This window comes from Cinclus cinclus, chromosome 2, assembly GCF_963662255.1.
Source record: "Cinclus cinclus chromosome 2, bCinCin1.1, whole genome shotgun sequence".
Lineage (NCBI taxonomy): Eukaryota > Metazoa > Chordata > Aves > Passeriformes > Cinclidae > Cinclus > Cinclus cinclus.
This window is the reverse complement of record NC_085047.1, coordinates 103,443,070-103,465,113: the sequence shown is the minus strand read 5'-3', so window position 1 is coordinate 103,465,113 and position 22,044 is coordinate 103,443,070. Positions and strand designations below refer to the sequence as shown.

General features: G+C 37.4%; 1 protein-coding gene across 4 annotated transcripts in view; it reads right to left on the bottom strand.

The window, feature by feature from the left end:
• The window catches only part of CNKSR2 (connector enhancer of kinase suppressor of Ras 2), a 202,976-nt gene that overhangs the window by 84,723 nt on the left and 96,209 nt on the right, over positions 1-22,044 (bottom strand). For 2 of the 4 annotated variants that reach the window (XM_062515145.1, XM_062515146.1), the window contains exon 9: positions 7,632-7,778. The exons of the other annotated variants lie outside the window; for them this stretch is intronic. In XM_062515145.1, the coding sequence (XP_062371129.1) occupies positions 7,632-7,778 (147 nt within the window). The remainder of the gene's footprint in view (positions 1-7,631; positions 7,779-22,044) is intronic. 4 annotated transcript variants of the gene reach the window in all.

Here is a 22,044-nt window from a genome sequence, read left to right as displayed (position 1 = left end):
AGCTGTTTGCTCATGGCTCATACCAGCAGAAGCACTGAGAGGAGGTCAAACTGTGCAGATGAGTTTGCTCTTCTCCATTTAGAGGAAGAAGACAAGCCTTTATCTTACCTGCATGAAAAGGGAGGTAAGAGGAAAAGGGGACTTAGAGACTGTGGCAGTCAGTATGAGTTTATGGCTTATGTTACATAGGGAAAATCATACTCAAGCATAGGAGTGTTCTGGACTTACAAGAATTTGACGTGCCTCTAGTGAACCTTACAAGCTGCTGGAGGGCTAGAGGACAAAAAGAACAAATTTCCCTTGTGCTACAGCCTAGAATACCTGGCTGCAACTATTTAATTTTTAATGACATATCCCTAATATCTGAGGGGGGTGGGGGGGGGGAATAGCTGAAGTCTGAGGAACCTGTTTGGTATAACACACAGCCCTGAACATACAAATCAGTTTGTCCTCCAGGCAATTTGCTGGTTGATCCTGGAAATCAGTTTGAGTTTGTACATCTTCGACAAATGCATATTTTGATTTATCTTTTAGCACAGGAAGGTGGTTAAACCACTGAGTGCAATAGGAAGAAATGGTATTCAGCCTAGCACAGAAAGCCACAAGCTATCCAACTTACTGAAGGCCAATGGTTCCTGTCAGACACTGTCAGAGGTTAAGACACAGTGGAACTGTGGACACTCTGAAGGCCTGTGGTTCCTCACAGGACAGCAAAACAAATTCACCTTCCCAGGGCACCTGGAGTCCCCAAGGGGACAGAAATCGTAATCCAGCTCAATCCAGGTGGAGGTACAATCCTGTACAGTTGTCCCAGTACATACTAGGATGTCTCAGAAATATTTTCTGTATTTCTTTTGCATTGCCAAACTCAACTCTGCTTATTTCTGCAGAAACAGAAAAGTAATATAACTAGAAAAAACAAGGGAAATCCTAATTTAAAAATAAGTCACCCCCTTTTAAAAAAAACCCCAAACAGTATTTGTCATGACTAAGTCAGTAGCTTAGTAAGAACTTTTTCCATGGTAAAAACATTTAAAAGATCTCTCCTGGTAGTAGCTCAACACAACTACCACCTTGTGCTGTAGTAGTTCAGCTTTCATTTTTACATACAGAATTAAGAAGTCTTCAGACCCCTCTGGTTTCATGAAAAGAACATGTCCTAGAGGTAGGGTACATCTACATAGTATTTTGCACTGAAATTCAAGAGACCTCAACTGGTCAAAAGTCCATCTGGTCACATGGAAGTAACCAGCTCATGTAGCTCTATTTCAGTGGCAGCCAGGTAATGGCCACCTTCAGGCATGCTGCACACACAGCCACATGCAACTCCAAGCAAGTATTTCTCAACTGGATGCCTTGGAGATCAGTGGTACCACAGATTTAATTCTCTTCCAAGGAGTAGAGATTCTCCTGCTGCAGTTTCTTTTGGCAGGCTGGCCAGAACAAGTGGGACTGCTGAAACTTCAATAAAACTAGAACATTTTCAGGTGTAAAGAGTTGAATAGTTGGCCCATGGGAAAAGCCTGACAGAGAAAGTTTGGAAGTAACGTATTAAAATTGGAACAACCTAAAAAATTACCCACAAATGACCTGTATCAATCTTAATCCATAATGACAGACACAAAATCTGTAATTCAATATATTTTGGAGTACTATTTCTCAAACATTTGGAATGCACCAGCCTCCCTCAGGTTCATTAGTCTTCATTCATTTAGACAGAGCCTTCCCTAAGCTGTTCTTTGGCTGAAGAACAGGGAACCAACCATCCTTACTCACAGCAGCTTGGTTTCTCTAACACTGGGGAAAAAGGAAATCCCTCTAAGTACTGACTGACAGCACACAAGTGCCATTTCTTCAGGAGCTGTTCTGTCCTGGGTTGGCTCTGCCCTGCGGTCCCCACCTCCCTCTTGTTACAGGACCCATTGCTGCTTTTTGCACCCCCAGTCCTACAGAAACAGAGAGGGTGTCCCAGTGAGTCAGCATATTCCTTCTGATTTTTCTATCTGAACAATGAATGTAATCAATATTTAATATATACTATCTAAAATTCTTTTTAATGTTTTTGAAAACTCTTTGAACCTTTTATTAACTCCCTTGGAAGCTGCAATATAAGTTTGAGAAACATTGCTCCAGAAAATGACATAGAATTTTCAAAAATATAGGCAGAACTAATACAAAATTTTAAATTACATTATACAGTATTTGCATCAATAATCAGATTTTACTGCCAATATATTTTTCACATTGGATCACAGTTACAAGAATACATTGAACAAAATGTTTCCAATAATTTTTTTATACAACAATCATGACATGAAATAATGAGATACTGTAACTAATTCAGAGTTCATTTCAACAGAGCTACAAAGAATGCCCAGTTCCCATGCAGTTAAAAGACAACTAAGTAATTTAAAAGCAAACACATTAGTATTTTATTCAAATTTAATAATTAAAAAGTGTAGGATCATTAGCTCTAGTCATAAATGATGAAAACAGTATACAGCATTGTGACTAGATGAATGAAGGAGCTAATATAATCAAGTAGGAAAACATACCGAATGAAAATAATAAAAGTAGCATTTTCTTTCAAACGAAGGACTTATTACTGCAGTTAGTTCTTGGGAAGATGAAAAGCTGTATATATCACAGTGGAAATATGATGCACATCTAATCCAAAACAAACTCTGTTAAAAAACTACAGATACAGAGCTGCTGGTGTTTTTAAACCAGTGCAATTTAATCAAATACAGAACAGTACAGCGAACTATAAAGATATACAGAAGGTGACATTTAAAAAGGTTTTGTGAAGGATGGGTCAAAAGGTTTCTTTCCAAGTCAACACACGAGATGTGGCTGGCAGCTGGACCTGCCCTTGCCCCACTGCCACGAGGAAGAGCCTTCTCACTGACACCAGCAGGTGCATCCCAAATTAACCGAAGCATGGCACGTGCTGCTCCAGCACTCCTTTTCTGGATTGAAAAAAAAACTGGATCAAGAGTCTTCCACACTGTAATAAAGTCTTCTTCTGAGTAATTAACAAAGCATTTTCCAGGAGGCAAAGGAGGACTTTTCAGCTAGGTTCTTGCTAATGTGCTGACAGCGATTTACACAAAATTTCATATGCTCTGAGAATCTTCTCTATTGAACTTTCCACCCTTATTCAAACAGCACTTGAAGGGGCCTTCCTTTGCAACTTCCCCAAAATAACACAAAGTGGACAGGAGAAATAAAACAGACAATCTAGAGTAGAGGAAATTTATTTCTGTTAGATTTTGAACCAGACAAAAAGTTGGAGAGTCCAAAGATAAAGCCACCTCTATTACATTCAAGAAAAATAAATAAAATTAAAAGTTAAAGTTAATTTCACTAATAGTGAACTGTTTTGTTCACTATATTCAGCAGCAGTCAGAAATATAAATATTGCAAACTGCAATACCATTCTAGGTTCTCACACAATGGATCAGACTATAAAAAAAAATAACTGAAAGGCAAATTTAGTAAGATTTGTCTTGCAGGCATAACATCTTAATATTTATGGTACAATACCATATTAATAAGTACTTTCAATTTGCAAAAGGCAACCACTGAATTTCCCCCCAAGGCCACAGCTGCCTAATTCAACTGTTGCAAAACCAGTAACTAAAAACACAGGCTGAAAAATCCTTTGACTTCACAAATTTGGACATGATTCTAAAATGCATCATGGGAGAACCTTGATTATCAGTAAGAGGTTGGATACTGATGGATATTAAAACAGACAATCAACTCACTGAAAACACTAAAAAAAACCCAAAACAAAACAAAAAAACCTCAACTAACCAAACAGCCCTTTCTTTAATCAGGACATGAGGGGGGGAAAAAAAGGAGTTTTTTTTATTTCTGTACTGATTGACCTCAGAGTTCGAATTAATGCACTTGTAAATACAAACTCATTATGTAATGGTGCATAGGATAGCTGAAGGCTAATTGTATTATTTTACTGTACATCAAGCCATTCAATTTCAGTTTCAGGACTGCTACACCAGATGCAAAATTCTTCTTCATTCTTTCTCTCCCTTAACCTTTCATATTTATTCTAAGGATAACAGTATTTATGAAAAAAAAAAAGAAATATAAGTGTTTCTGCTAAAATGGGAAAAAAACATCACAAAGACTTAAGAATTAATCAATAATGATGTAGCCTGCATTTAACTCATAATTCATGGCAAGACTGCAATGCAAAGGCAGAGCTGTTCAATGTAAACAGCTGAAAATTCTAAGGAGAATTTATGCCAATTAAAAACCAGTTAATATCTGAACAATCTGAACACATTTTTGACACTTGGAGTCTGTGAACGTTTGGCTGGCACATGGCTGACCTAGACCACAGTGAGCAGAAAGCTCTTAAATATTTCACTCTCAGTTTATAATTTAACTCCTAGCACACCCTGTCACCCATGCACAAACCAGCTCAATACACTGGTGGTACCTGCACACTGCCTGAGCTGGGACACTCATCAAGCACTTTCCCAGCTCACAGGCAAATTTATTATCTCTCCATTAAGTCTAGTCTGTCATGTAGCTGCAAATGGCAAACTTCATGTTCTTAAACACAACTACAAACTGAAAGAGCTGAATGTAATTTACCAATAATGTCTCCACATTATTCACTTTAAGCTAAAATTAATTTCAAAGCTTCTCAATTTAAACATCACAATATAAATTTTAATATAAAAGAGTCTCCTAATTTAATACACTGACATATTTACCTTCTGCACCTGTGGCATCAGCTGTTAAACATATTGATTGGTGGGAGGCATACAAAAAACTCAAGTCTGGTTTTGTGTCATCCTCCTTACATCAGAGCAAACTTCCACCTTCCCACCTCACTCATCACAACACTATTAGGTTGTGACACCACATTTTTCCTGTATTCACTCTATTTGCAGAAACAAAAAGACCACAGCAGTCTTTTTGCTGATCCTATTTCCCATTTTATCAGAATTTCATCCCCATATCTCATTCTATAACCTTTTGAATATTTTGCATTTTAACAGAATTATTACTGGGTCACAATTTCCTTATAGGTTGTGTCTGCTGAATAATACATATAGTTCAATTAACTCTGGGATGACAGCACACTTGTAACATTCTCAAATATTTCAAGATATCCTGATATAGGAAAACAAGTTACCATAACCTCTCCTGCTTGCAAAGGTGGTGTTAAGCACTGCTTTCCTTTATATTTTTTTTTTGTATTTGCTATCAATTTCCTCGCTCTCCTCTCGCATTACATCCCAAGCTTTAATAAAGAATAGTCCCATTACGTGAATCAAAAACAAGAAATTTCAGACCAGCCATAGTGTCAAATTGCAATTGTTACACCTACAGTTCTTTCTGAAGGTTTTTTTTCCAGACAATTAGTTAAATAAACATAATTTCTTCGTATTTTTACAGCTATAAAAATTACACTGCACTTGGACCTCTTTTGATGCTTGTTATTGATAAAATGTACAGTACTGATTTCACACTTAGGCTACATTTAAACTTTAACATCAACCGACTTTAACATCTGTTCAACTCTGATCTGCATAAGTCACCAACAGAAATTTCCACATTATGCATCTTCTGAAGTTTGCACTTCACCCTGGAGCTTTGTCCACACTCCGCCTACTTAAGAAAACTGTTGTTTCTCACACTAAAATTATAAATTACAACAGACACACATATGCCCACTGCACACATAAGCGCTGAATGAGGTTCTGGTCTTATCCTGGTGTCATGTTTGATAAAATCAGAATAATATCATCATGATACCAGAATTATATCTGCAATGTTTAACAGTATCTCTATTTGCATTCATATTAGCCTTGAAAATATCCAGATTTGTCATGCTAACAGCAAGAAGCAACCCTCCCACCCCTAATACTCCCATTGCCCTCCAATCCCCAAATCTGTAAGATTACAGAAAATCACTATCTAGGGTCAGTGTCACCCAGTACAGATAATCTACATTCAAGCTAGCTGTCCCTTTATCATGAAATGCAGAGAAAGAGGCATGTGCAGGGGCAAATTCACTGTATCCTAAGGTAGATCAGTCAAAAGCAGGCTAAAAGGAATGAATCAGTACTTACTAATGCATGTGTGCTGGCCAAAGTGAGCGTAAATGAGAAACCTGAATGACATATAGATATTTACATAGCAGATCTAAAGTTAGATCAGTTGAGTAAGACCCAAGTACCTGACATAAACTTTTGATGTGGGGTCTGCAACATAATTACTCTGGTACTAAATGATAAAGTGAAGCAAAATGCAGTATTTAGGAGCATGGCCCAATTCATCTGAAGAAATACCAAACTCACCCAAACTCTGGATTTACACTGAAAGCATTTCACACCATTTAAAGCAATCATATGTATTTTACATGTGTATTTATATTCTCACTAAAGCTATGGAAAAAGTGCAGCCTTCAAGTATAGACATTCATTTCATGCATCCAGATGTTCAATTTTATCTTTAGATACTAATTCCTGGTTGAAAGTTTTTGTCACATGTGTATTCAGCTCTTTGTATCTGAAAGGCCAAAATATCTCAATAATTTAAAAACGTAGTTTCAAAGACTATGATGCATTTCACCATTATAAGATATATTTATACACACACACATATATATACACACACACATATGAAAGAAGTTCTTCATGGCATTAGCTTTTTTATGTTATCTCCTAACATTTCAAATAGCATAGGACCACATATAATGGCAGTGGCGTTTCCATATCCCATTTTCCTTTTGTCCAAACTTTGTAGAGGTCTTTTGTCTTACATACGTACTTAATTTTCAATCAGAATTTTTAGTGTGGTAATAGAAATGTCCCAAAGAATGCACTCATTCTGCAAACAAAATAAATTTCTAAACAGTATTCTGTCTGAATTGAATGGAAAAATGGATTATTGGTTGGTTCCATCAGTTAGTTACATGCCTCCATCAGTCTGAACATAACTTTATTTCCTAGAGTAATCCATCACAGTGACATTTTATCCTAGAGTTAAACATGAAAGCTTTAATGAAACCATTCCACAGCTTTCAGCACATTGCAGGCTTACTAAAATTAAGTGCCCAGCCAGACATCCCATGCTATGCCTTATGTGCAAGCCCTCAATCTCAAGGACAACTTTGACACAAGTGCAGCTTTATTTACATGAGGAAATTTTGATGGTCAAGTAGTTTATTGAATACAATTGCCTCATAAATTTTCCTGTAACTCCATCGCTAATCAAACTGAAAACTCAAACATTTTTGTCCCCTCTTTTTTGAGGTTATACTGTACTGAGATCTTCTCAAGAAATCAAACTAAAATTTATTAGTTTGTGAAGTATGTTTGTCTCTCCTTAGCTAGAAAAAAAGGCTGAGGCTACTTTTCTGCATTGTAGAACACTGGGATGACTACTTCTTAACTTTGAAAAGTTCTAACAGGTTTAATTTCAATTATGCCTATGAGAACAAATCACAGAGAAATAATTTCAGAAACAACTTTTCAAAGTATACAAGAGTAAATCTATATGCTGCTGAGGATGAAGCACAATAAAGCATCATTGAGATAATCTATAGTTAAAATGATGGTGTATGACTTATGATTAAGCTTCATTACCTGCAGAGCAAGGGGCTTCCATCTCATATTTTTCAGTAAAGCTGGTGCTGAGGTAAGCATGCTCTGAGGTCGCTTTTTCAAAGTTAAGATAACACCACTCGGATCCTCTCGTAGTGCATTCACCAAATTTTTCAACTGCCACCCCACCTGGTAACCAGTAAAATTATTACAATAAAATTGAGGTTCATTATTCAATATGTAATGTTCCCTTTTTAAATAAGATCAGTAAATAACACAAAGGAGTGTATCTACATCATAAAGGAGATTAACTCTAGAAATGTCAAAACTTAATTACTGCATAAAAATCACATAAACTACAATAATTATTATAATGCATTAAGATGTATATGCATCATTTCAGGTTTTAGAATTAATACACTACTGTTACTTCACTGCAAATGCACAATTAAATCTCAAGATGTTTTCAAACTTAGCTCTGGTACATAGACTTTATAGAGACTAGAAAGTTAAAAACCCTGGCTTTTGCATTGACAGTTCATTTCAAAACTGAGCATTTGGTACTTCATGGTTTCTATTCAAAGTCCACTAACCACATGTAGTCATACAGTACTAATCCTAGCAGCTTATGCAAGCACAAACCAGTTCAGGAAAACCTACTCTTCACACTGCTATAAAAATGAAGTCAGAATCAGAAGGCCTTTTTTAAAATAGTGTTTCTTTCATGATGATTTCAGAAACAAACACAGCAAATCAATGACAGAAATGTAGTCCAATCACTATGTATTAGCTCAAAATAAAACTTTCCAAATTTAATTACAGAATATTGAAATATTCCAAAATTAAAACCTTGATTAAAATGGAAACCAACAAGTTTCTACTTATAAATGCAAAATAGAACTTGTTGAATAATTTATTTCGCATTTTTGGAAAAAGTACCTCAAATACTAAAACATTTTAAGCCATGACAATGGTTTTAAGTCTGAATAAGGCCTGACTACAAGGTACCTATTATGAAATGCTTTAGGACAGTAAAAGTATGCTTTTTCAAGTTTGGCACCTAGACTGGCAATACACAGTATCATACATCTCTTCAAAATCTTGGCCTGTAGAATCAGAAAGTGATTATTTCTCTAAAATTTGACTGTTCTTCTACCTCTTTTTGCTTTGTCCCCCACCTGCTAAGCAAACAAGTAAATTTTCCTAATTTGTAAATGATCACAGTTATATTTTTCTTCTTTCACAATTCGTGCAAGAACACTGTCAAGAAGAAAATTACCCAGCTGAGAAGAGGAAAAACAAAAATCTAGAACTTTGAAGTGATAAGGTTACTTTATATCACATCAATACATTTGAAAAATCAAATCAGCAGTGTGAACAAAGAGCACAGATGTTCCTCATCACTGGTATGGTGCAATATGACACAAACATATGTTACCCATGCTTAAGCAAGATAATCACGTGTATGTTGTTGCTACTTATTTTGTACCTTATCCTCTATTATACCAAGCCTCACTTCGGGTATTATCACTTATTTTAAGAACTGCTTCTCCCAAACAAGCATCCACCCTACTTGAGCCAACACTAACTAGTTTTACCAACAACCCTCAGTCACAGACATGACTCAAATCCCATCACCCTTTCTTCAGCTCCTGAGAACCTACCTGTCCTGTTTCCACCACAGCAAAGTCCATTATATTCAGGATGCACTTCTGCAGTAAGATTATTGTATGGAAAGATAAAGGCTATTGAAAATATGCATCTTTACAGAATATTTTCCAGCCTTCATAGAAGACTTCCAAGCATGCTGAAATCCTTGCGTCCCCAGAACTAGGCATATGGCTATTATATTTTGAATAAAACGAAGCATTAAATTAACCAATTCCATCTCAATTCCCACATCCCACTGCAGTTTCTATTGTGTTTCAACAACATTTAAGCAAAGTATCTTCAAGCCCAAGGTTTGTGTGTAAAGACATTACAATTTTATAAAAAAAAATTTTAGAGACTTCTGCCACTTCCTTAGAAGCCATATATTCCCCACAGTTACATAATGTCACTGTGGGCATATGCAAGGTTTCATTTGCTATCCAAAAGAAGGCATTATTAGCCTACAGTTTATGTAAGCTATCTCTGTACCTAAGGTACTGCACACTGTAATTCCCAAATGAAAGAACTGAAGAGGGATTGGTGAAGCAGAATCCTTCTTATGAAAAAAGCAACACAGGGAGCCTTGAGAACATGATTTGACCTCAGTTATGGAGTCAGGATGTAAAATTCTTCCCATTTAAGTTGGTAGGACACTGCATGCACAAACTGTACTTTAAAGCCATCTGTTTCTCACTGAAATAGCCGGAGGAATATAAATAAAATTGGGGCTTTTTGGTTATGCTAGCATTTAAAAATTATTTTAAATGCACTTTCACACTTTTCAGAGATAAACTGTCTCGAGTATTTGAAATATGCCTTACATTGCAATAAATGGGAGATTATCTAGTCTCTTTATAAAGAGTTAGGGGGATTAAAGAAAAAAATCACTTCAAAGCACTAAATCTGATGTATTTAACTTAGAAGCTCATGAACAAGAACAATTTAACTTAATTTTTCACAGTGAAATTCTGAGTTTACTACACATTTCAAATTAAGTTGATCCCCTGCTTTTATCTAGGTCCCTGACAAAAGTTTTCTGGCTGTTAAGACGGGCCTTGATGGCTTCTCATAATCTGAACAAAAAGTACTGAACTGGCCTAAGAGAAACAAGTCACATAAGAGGCAATCAACAATCAAATGAAGGAAATCGATGCCCACATAGGAGCCCATGTTTTCCATGTTTTTCAGCTCCAACATACTTCAGATCCTCTCAAAATTCACTCCAACACAGAAAAAAAGTTTTATTTGAGGATGTCAGGCTGGAAAGAGGAACAAGCAGGGACTATATATGGGACTGAAAAGTCTTCTTCAGAAATCCACTTCAGTGACACATAACCTACCCTTTAAGTGCAATTTGATTTTATTCTCTCTAATATCTCCTTTCTCATTACCACAGTCAAAAATTTGCAACTTCTAATCATCAAAATTTTTAGGCACTATTTTCAAAGTTCCTATCATATCCTTTATCCTGCCCACATGCTGCAAAAAAGGACAGTAACAAGAAAGTTTTGACACAGATATGAAAATTCAAAATATATGTAAAAGGACTGTATTAGCAGACAACTTTACTTACAGTAAAATAACCTGAGCAATTAATTTCAAAAACAGCACACTGTGCTGACCAGGTGGCCATTTTTAAGATCCAAGGAAGTTACTGCTGCTTGCTTTAAATAAATTTGCCTTGTTAACCTAGTGCCACCCAGAAGCAGCAGACAGGAGAGGTGTCTTTGATGGCAGCCGAAGCCCAGCGCTCGCTTTTGCTGCCCATGCCTGAATCCCTGCTGGCTGCCCGAGCAGCTCAGGGCCACTGCAGGAGGGACCAAGGCAGCCACTGGTGCACTGAGGGGCCATGGTGAGCTGGTTTTGCCAACATTACAGACTCCTCCAGCAGGTAAGGTAGGGACAGAAGGGGTAACCCACACCTAAGGAGGGTGGCCAAGGCCAGACCAACAGTGCTGCTGGGGTGGCACGGGCGGGGACACCGTGCTCCCGAAACAGGCAGGGAGGGAACAGACACAGACCTGCCCACGGGGTGCCTACAGCACCAGCAGCCACCACCTCCATATCTTCCACTCACTCCACCACTACCTGCCCAGAGCCTGTGGCCAGGCTGGGAAGCCTCACCTGTGCTCCAGAGTCACTCAGGGACACCCAGGCTGCTTCAGCAGCGTCGGTTTGCACAGGGCAGCCCTGCACAGCCCTGGTACATCCTCCTCACCTCCTTGCCAAACACCCACTAACCCAAATTGCAGGAAGCTTTAGCAAAGGGTGCTGTTAAAGGTCCCCATCCTCTACCTTGAAAAAGAACACGCTCAGAAGCAAGTTGAGGCACATTTTAAAAGATCTCTGTTTCTTCGGCTTTCAGCAAGCACATCTGGATGACAGTATTACAACAGCCTCAAATTGAACTTCTCTTTTGAATTCCTGTTCTAAATTGTCAAGAATTTAACTTTTAAATAAATAAAATGCTGTTCCTAGTTATTTTTTTCCCCCAGATAAAACTATTGCCCCCCTTATGATGAGCTTAGAAGATTGGCAATGATCTTGCTTTTCCTGAAAGTAAGCATGACAATTCACTGAATCTTTTTTTCACACTCATGACACTATTCCCATACTCCTGTGCTCACTGATAAGCGCTGCTGTCTATTATGAACCAGAAAGGAGATCTGTAAAGCATTAACATGCAGGCAGCTCAAATGCACTTGGATGGCCCTACACCAACTATTTTTAGGATGCTATGACATAACCTACAGTCTGAAAAATCTAGGACTTGTATCCCCAGAGAACAGCTACATCATTTAAAAGCAGTGTGCAAACCCAATACACAGTGACACTACATCATCGAGAGGATGGAACAACAGTCAAATGGCAAACAGAACAGAGTTCGTATTTTTACAGGCATCATTCTATTCTAAGGGTGACCAGAGTCCCATGAAAGTTAATGACAGCTTTCTGCATCCATGAAAAGAAAACTGTTATTTTTTAACCATTACTTTAATTATTTCCTGACTCGCAGGTTTTGAAAAGGTGAAAGTAGTAAAATCTTAAAACTTTTGAAGGAAAAATAACACCTTGCTGCTACATACAATCTGCTAAGCCATTTCCTAACTATGTGAATATGCAAAATCCACTCAAGCGTCTAATTGTAAGAAGTTGGTGGACTGGATTCTTTTTCCTTCAATGTTGCCTGTAATTAGTTGCATACACCCAGAGTACTTTGACTTATCAACATTTCAGGCCTCAAGCTTTTACTCATTTTTCAGCTAAAAACACCTGAACAAATTCAAGGAGAGAAAGTGCATTCACCTTAAGAAATGGGGTTTTTTAAGAACTTCCATATCGAACACCATTTTGCATTTCATGAAAAAAATAGTGCATAAGAAAAAAAACCCCAACGCTGCACTTCAAACAACTATCAAACATAGCGTGTTATTAAGCAATTCAGAATCTGACAAGAAATTTAACAGCATCATGCTGCTAAATTAACAACTGATTTCCATAAACACTGGCCAGAAACGAGGACAGCCAGCTGCCAGCCCCATGAAACAAATGTTAGTAGAAAATATCTTCTTCCCTTTCCCCAGCTGCAGATGCCTGAAAAGGCGAAAAATTAATGGAAAGACATAGGTCTTCTGTCTCCAGAAAATACAACTGGTAAGGAAACCTCAAAAGGATGTTTACAGCATGGACTACCACAGAGATGAAAGCTGTATCTGTATGCAGTAGGGGAAACAGTGTCAGGAAAGCATGAGATGCCTTTCAGGGATTTATCCAGGTTCTTAAGCTAGCATGATAATGACATCCACGCTTGCATAATGCTTTCTCCCAAAGAGGAGAGGTTAATAATATTGTGATTGCATAGGCTGAAATTCTAATTAAAGAGTATCTTGACTATATTATTTAAATCAATGCAATTTTAATTCAATGTTAAAAGTCAGTTCTGTGCATCCTTAGAATGTCTCTGATCACACTGCACTGTATCATTGCCCAAAGTCACAACACAGTTTGTACGTAAAATACATTGAAAAAACCAAATATTTTACTTGAGTAACTCCTGATATTTCACTAAAACTTCTGCTTACTTCCACCAAATAAATAAATGAAATAAATGATTTTTAAATTAATTTTTGGCTATGTACACTGAAGATCACAATTAAGAGACTTCCCCAAGACTAAACTAGGTTAGGATCCAAACTGAGTTGACTGCAGTAATCACTACGTCCCATTAAGCTGCCCTAAACACATTTCCTTGTCAGAAAATGTATCTGACCCAAGTTTGATTTTTGCAAAGTACCATAACTCAACAAACTTGGCAATATTAGTAACATGACTACAGAGCACCTCAGTATACGAGGCAACCATCTGTATTATCCATGGGGGAATTAAAACTTGATTTGTCCAGGAACAGAGAATCAGTTCTGTATTGAAGCTTGGACACTGGTTAATAGCAATGCTTACCTTTCATTTTGTACTGATACAATCAACTGATAAGCTCAAAGCTACCCCATTGTTTTACTTTTGGGTCATTGCTAGCACAACATCCCAGAACAAATAAATGAGCATATTTGTTGGAAGAGCAAAGACTCCAACTTAATGGGTTGATTATATATTTTACACACATAAAGTTCAGTTACGAGGTAGAATTTCTCCGGATGAAGAGTCTAATATCCCCATTTTAGGGTATAGCTTTGAAAAAATGGGGTTGATTCCAGTCCACTCAGATTTGGTATACCTCTGAAATTCGAAGCATCTTCCTTCACTTGTGTACCTGCTGTGACTGGCTGTCTGCAGTGCTGTAATTATAAGGCATCTATCTCCAACCAGGAGTACAGATAACCAAACAAGACAGCTACAGGCAATTTGGAAGATTTTCACTCAACCCTCCATCTAGTTTCAGAACATAGATCTCAGCATTATTTATTCTCAGAGACACTAAACTCAGTCTTTCAAATACTATGAAGGTATCTCAAGCACCAAGACATGCGTATCTTCCATGGGGGCAAAGTACTGTGCTCATGGGACTATGCAAACACAATCATACAACAGGCATTAGGTCCTTGCACTGGGATACAGGAAATGAGGGTTCTGGTCCCAGTTCCCAGTAACCACCTCTTTGTGTAACATAAATGCAATACCAACTAACACACACTCAGAGAACACTGAGAGTCACATTGTGATGAGCAGGACGTACCCCCTTCTTCACAAAGGACACGGAAATTAAACTCTTATGAACAAAGGTGTTGCCACCAGAGTCCTTCCTTGTCCTCATTTTCAAGAGCTTCCAGGGAATATATGGAGAGCCCAGGTGCCTATTCATTTCAGCAGGGCTTCTGGCAAAGAACAGTATCTCTCAAGCCTAAGAGACATTTCAGCATCCTTGGGTGGCCTTGGGTGAGTGCTAAGAAAATTCAAGTGCTGATAAATATCTAAGCAGGCACAGAGAGCTGGTGGCACGAGCTGGAGGCTCAGGCAGGATTTAGGCAGACTGGGTCACACCCTGGTTTCTCACAGATTAAGCTGCAGGATGGATGTGGATAGCTTTCCCTTTCCTCAGGGGAGAGGAATAGCCAAGTTCTCCACATTTCATGTGGCATAAGGAATGTGCTCCTCAAGAGTGACCCTACAGGAATTCATTTTTGTGGCCCTGTGTGTGCTTCATCTCACAATGAGAATTTGACTTATGTGAGTGTGCATTGCACAGTCTTATATTTAAATTCCCCAAATGCTTGTCCTGGAATTAAAACAATAAATATATGTAAACATGCATGCATACACTTTTTTTTTTTTTCGGATTAGATTTACATTATCAAAATTTAAATATTTTAGAATTATTCCAGTGAGTCAGTAATTCCAATACTTTGACCCCCGCTCAGCTTTTCAGTGTAAAAATAAACTGCTTGAGATCCCCAGCTGCCCTGCAGCTAAACAGTGCTGCTGCCCTTGAAGCAGATGTTTCTTGAGACTGAATCCATATACTGAAAATAAATTAAGATGCGTACAAAGAAATTGTAAAAAATAAAAAATAATAATCCTTAAGGTCACTAATGACCAAGCAAACCAAAAAAAAATCCTAATCCAAAATAAGCCTGTAAACGAGCTGCAAACTTGTGCAGCATCACTTAAGTAAAGGAAGGAGAGGGATATGGAATTAAAAGAAACTGTCATTAAAAAAGCAGAAATTATTTAGTCATGGCAGAGCTTTCCTTTTTTTCCCATTTTATTTCTATTAAAATAATCAGCCACAGACTATGTACTCTGCTCAAGTGACTGAGTTGCTTTAATCCAGTACTGAGTTTTTTAAAATAAAAAAATTTATGTATTCAGAGTACGTCTACCCAAATAATAGAATTTCCCTTGCTTTAATTTTTCCTCTCATGTGACACAGAATGAATTTGCCTTTCTTAGCGTTTTGATCTATTTTTACAATTACCACTATCTTACACTTCCTCACAGTTACCTCCTAATTTCATCTGAATAAAACAACAGATTACCCAACAAAAGATCAGGCTGGAACCTGAAGATCAGCTGTGTCATGCACACTGCTGCTACCTGCACAAAGCACAGAAGTATTCAGAATTATTCCAGCCTAACTCATATGTGGTCCAGGCTGTGCACAACTGTAATGTCAGTTGAGTTAACATGCACAACATTGAAGACATCCCTCCTGAAGTTTTCATCATCTCTTCTACAATGTACTTCAATTTTCAGCAACCTCAGTTAAAAGGAAATTATAAGCAGCAGAATAATACCTGCCTTCCGTTCCAAATACACACACCTGCGCATACTAACAGTAAGCCTTTCTAACTTGTTCTTATGAGACAAAACGAGTTATATAATCCCTGTTCTGTTCTACAGGCATCAAAAAAGTTAACAGAAAACTAATTCTACTTAGTATCTGCTACATGGCATAAAAAAACATTTGAACTGCAGAATTTACAGTATTCTCACTATAGAGAACATATTGTTAAAATTTTAATTTAAACTGTCTGCAAATACAAATTGTACCAAGATTTGTAGCCAGTAGCAACTACTAAACTACAAAAAAACATTTTGGCAGCATATTGTCTTTCAATATTTACGTTGAAAATATTAATACCATTTACAGCACCACTTAGAGAATTTTTTTTTCCTACAGAAATGCCACCATGTGGGAGGAAAAAAAGCAAAACAAGAAACCCTCTAAAAAATAAAACCATTAAAATACGTAATCTTCCAGTGTGTTCTGTGCAAAAAGATTAATTTATCAATTAGGTCACAAAAATACTCCACCGAATACTGCAACAGCTTTTAGCAAACACATCCTTAGGAGTACAGTCCTAAGTACAGCTTGTGTAAAAAAATACCAGACTTGGATATGGACTCAAATGTGGCTGCTGCCAGTGGTGACACTATGAAGGCCCACTAGTGACACTCACAGAAAAAGTCACCTGGTGTCTGCAGAGGATTTCTGACTACAATTACACTGCTTTCAAAAGATACTTTGCCTAAAAGTCAGCCCAGGTGAGTACTCCCAAAGGGCAGCTGTACAGAGCAGTCTATGCCCTCAATTACAGAAGAACTTTTTTTCCTCCCAAAGAAAAGTAATTTAAGAACTCAGTATGAATGTTGTCTGCTGAATGTTGTTCCTGTACGTTCATATAATCACACAAGTGAAGTACCAGGGCTCAACAGCAGTAGAGCTGTCTGAGGTACAGGCAGGACAGAATTGAAAAAAAAAAAATCTGGTTTACAGTGAGCATAGGACATAGCAAATGGCATTTGGTGAGCAAGACCACAATCAGTTGGCAGGGAATACTTCAAGAAATACAGGGTATGGGTACTGAAGCCACGTTCCAGTCATATAAGATGATGAGCATCTCTTGTTGCATCAACTACTTCTTGAAAGAACTTCCTGAAAGGACTCGTACAGCAATGTCAACTTCTCAGTGCTTGACTGTTCACAACTCCATCAGTTCCATACCAATCCCAGATGAGGCTTAGCATGCCCAGCACATATTCTAGTGCACTGACCTGCAGCAGAGGGTCAGGATCAGGTGCTCTGGAGTACAGAACCAAGAGCACAATGAATGTGGGATGCCAGTGCTCAGGTTACAGGACCAAATGTGTCACTCAGAAAGCCAGAGGCAGTAGGGAGCAGTTTCCATAACCATTTGGGATTTACAAATGACACTGACAGTGTTCCCCTTCCATTCCTGGGCACAGTCAACCAGGTTTAATGCTTTCAGCTAAGACAAGCAGGTTGACTTCAAATTAAAGTAGAAAAACTGACATAGTTTAGTTCCGTTATCATCTAAGAGGCAGGTAGCTGCTGAATGGCAGCAGCAGCTTTCTGCTGCAACTGAAATTCCACTGGAATGTGACACAGATGTGCTTAAGTGTGAAAATTTAATACAGAAAATTATTTAACGTTCAGAAGAAATGTGAAGCAGCATGGGCTGGCCTAAGCTTATACTGGTGTGACAAGGACTTTGTTAGCTGTTCTGTCCTGCCAGCCATGGAAGTGTAACCAGATGCTCACACTGGCACACCACCCTATTTTCATTAGAATGAGCCTGTGCTCATCAAAGTCCCGTGTGCTCCTCACACACGCTCCAAATAGCCCCCAGGGATCAACTGGAAAGAGATGCCATGGACAAGAACATCAAGCATTTGTTCCCATGGGGAAGTGAAAGATCATGTTCTCTCACACATTTTGTTTCTGCAATACCACACTTCCCTAACATATGCAATATAAAATATTTGTGGGTAACTGCATGTCTATGTAAAATAGGTAACATAAATAACACCATATAGTCTCAACACAATTTCCATGCTAAAGGGAAACTGACGAAGATATTTTTTCTTTTGAAGGGATCATGACAGCTTAGTTCCTTTCTCAGTATGACACAATAGTTAGGGAGATTGTAAAAACAGGATAGGGAATTATACTGGAATATTGAGAGGGTGGCTGAAGGACAGACTACTATTGTCAAAAAGTACGGACCCCTTATCCTGGCAAACTACAAAGAGTTTAGGACAGAGCCCTACGGAACTAGGTTACTTCCATAAAGACTTCCATGAACATTTGTGGATAGCCCTAAAAAGCTTTTAAATGTAAATCCCACCTACCATTAAAACTAAATATTTGTATTAACATTTACCAAACTTTTACAAACAGAGAAAGCCCAAGGATTAAAAGCATAGTTTAGGAGCTATTCCTCTATTTCTTCCTCCATAAAAGCACATGCATAACAACAACAGAAGGAAACTGAACAAAAAGCTCATTTCCCTTGAACTTTTATGATCTCACTGTTTTTTGTTCAAGTCAAGCATCATAAGAAAATAAAACTACTGTTTTAAATAAAGATGTTGTTAATGGAAGCTGTATAAGGTGTCAAACATCTTATGTTAAAAGCTTGGACTGACCTGGCTGTCCCCCACCCTTGTACTATCCCAGCCCACTTCCCCACTAAGCCTCTTTAGACATTCTGACTCATTAAAAGCCAAATTAACAAGGCCTTAAATAAAATATCTGTGTTCACAAAAGCCTAGCTAGATCTGAAACGGTGCAGAAAAAAACCAAATATTTGTAGCATAATTTTTCTACTCAGAGGTATTTTGTTTGGTTCCCCCCCCCCAAGATAAGAAGCCATCTACTGCAAACTCCATTTTGGATGTATACTCTCCAGAGATTCACATGCACCCGAAATTCAGTATTTCCTATGAGACTGGAATTTACCATCTCCTAACAAATCCTAAGACATTCTGCGGAAGTTGAACTTTCCTCACTAATTATACAGTAAAACTTAAAAATCTCTACTTTCATCTTCCTAAACAAAGATTTAAGTTAGGATGAGTATCTAGAAAGGCATCATACCCTTAAGTGTATACCCTTCCAACAAAGCAAGGTATGATCTTGTAAATGTATCTGTCATGCTTCAGTGGAATTTTAGCAAAAGCTCCTCTAAGTTTTTGTACTGTGAATATAAAAAGAGTTCCTGTATGTCAATTATGTTGACTTGGTTTGGCACAATGGAGTTTCCACAGCAAGAAATCTGCTGTATAAAAGCTAAGTGTTATCTACAAGATGCTGTAAAAAGCAATTCCAACTTTTAAGTGTTAAATACACTAAAGCTACCAGCTTCTATATGCAACAGATTGATAATTGACCACAGTCACATATTTTTTCCCATCATCAGTATTTACATAAGTTCTGATGAGTTTTAGCCAACAAACACAAATTTTGGGAATCTATGAGTCTATCACATCATATCAAATGTGCATTTTATCCATAAATTATATCATACTCATATTCGAAATATATGCAAATATGGCTCCAAAAGAAAGAAACTGTTATACAAAAATTGACTGTTAATCAAGAATCCTACACCATCCTGAGTCTGTACATCCCTGTTTTCTGCTTGAAGTATTTTCTCTACTGTTTTATCACTGATGCAACCAGGAAGAGTACTGTGGAGAGTACTAACTCATTTAAGCAGTAATATAGTGTCCTGCACTTTCAGTTGGTTAAAAAAGGACTATCTTGAACCAAAATAGGCTCCGGAATTACATATGGGCAGAAACATGAGTACTGCAGTACAGTGCAAATTCTGAAATATCTGAATGAGGAAGATGTTTTTGCTTGTTTGTTTGCATTGGAAATATTGTAGACACACAGGCTTTTAGAGAAGATTAAGGATGGTATTTGCAAGGAAGTTTAGGAGAAGACATTGTCTAAATCCTTTGCATCTTCTTATCTTAACAGAAGAGTCACAGAATCACAGAATCTTTTGGGTTGGAAGGGATGGACCCTAAAGATTACACAGCGTCAAACCCCCTGCCATGGGCAGAGACATCCCCACAAAGCCCTGCCCAGCCTGGCATTGAACATTTCCAGGGATGGGGCATCTACAGCTTCTCTGGGTAACTTTTTCCAGTCCTTTACAAGCCTCTCAGCAAAGAATTTCTTCCTAGCACCTAATCTAAACTTGGCCTCTTTCAGTTTGAAGCTATTCCCCTTGACCCATCAATAAAAGCCCTTGTAAAAAGTCCCTCTCCAGCTCTCTTGAAGCCCCTTTAAGTTACTGCTACAAAATCTCCCCAAAGCCTTTTCTTCTCTAGGCTGAACAACCCCAACTCTCTCAGCCTATTCTCAAAGTAGAGGTGTTCCAGCCCTGGGATCACCTTTGTCATCTCCTCTGGACTTGGTCCAGCAGATCCATGATCTTCTCATGTTGGAGAGAGTTATTAATTCCAGAGCTACTGAAGAATAGATCTGTCCTGTAAGGCAAAACTGACACAGAAGATTCACACAGCTAACCTCAAGAAACCACTATTTAAAGGACAACTTTCTGAACATTAACATTTCATTGACTTTAGGCCTAGTAATTCATTTTTTATATATATTTAGAAGATTCAAACAGTCCAAACATCCTGCCAGCAACAATAGGAATAATCTTATTAGGCATGTTTTCTATCAAACAGCAAACAATCAAAATGATCGCTTGAAATTCTTTGATTTCACTGTCAAATGAAATACTACAAAGAATAAGCATCACTACAAGCAGAGAATGTCAATAGACAATTTAAAACTATTTAACACCCAGTATTAGGACATGCATCATGAAAATCAGTATAAATCACTTAAAGCATGCTCCTATTTTGTCACACTGCTTATTTGAAAGTGAGTGGGCCTTCTGAAAAAGCAGCCTTTTCGTAGTTATTACAATGTGATCCTTGTAAAAAGTATTATCTAACAAGCTGGATTTTTAAACCAATTGTATGGAACTCCTCTTCCTCATATTTGTATTTACTCTCTCAAATATGAAGTACAAAAGACAGGCATTAACTTCAATTTGACAGATAAATACACTGAGATAACTGAAGAAAACTTTTTAAAAAGGGCTTTAACACTAAAAGAAATTAAAGAATTTTTTTTTTACATTTTGAGTCTTCATTTACAAGACTTGACCTTAGTAACAGCTACATGTGAATAACACTTCCCTACAGCTTTAGAATTAAATTTTTAAAAAATTAGATATTTTTAAAAATTAGTTATTTCCATGGTCAATACTAGTGATATAAGCATGCTAAGTTACACATGATATGTATGGTATGTAAATATGATGTTGTATGATATGTTACAGGCAGCAAGTTGTCCTATATTTGCTGCTGGTGAGTAGTATATCAAATGTGAAAAAAAATAATCAATAAAAGTAAAACCAAAATGTAGTATCTTCGGAATTATTTATCTCCTAAGCAAGAGTCACTGTAAGGAATACTACCTCTTCCCAGGACAACAGATTCCTAGAACTGGACAGCAAATTCCTCATGACAGGGGCTGTAGTACAAAAGGATTTACTTAGACTTGTCAAATTCTCCAGAATCTACAGAAATAATGAAATATTTGGGCTTTATAAATTGAAGAGTGAATGTAGTGTTCTTTTGCACAGGTAACATGGGAGGTACTACCACATTTCTAAGAAAATCCTAATTGACTTTCACTGTAGAAAATTAACAATAAAACACAAAAAAAATAACTGTATACATTGTATACAATATCAATGATGACAACTATTTCAATTATATGGTTGATACAACAACAAAAAAAAAGCACAAGTAAATGTGTGGTTTAGTCTATTACTATACATATTGACCATTTTAAACCAAGTTTGTCTTAGCTCTTTACAGTCCTTTTCCCTAGAAATACTTTTTCTGTGCCTCTGAGAAGACTTCACTTATGCAAAAGCCAAGACACCCAAATCCTACATTAAATATTCTACCACACAGGTAAGAAAGCTTATCTTAAGGCCAGTGAAAACATTAC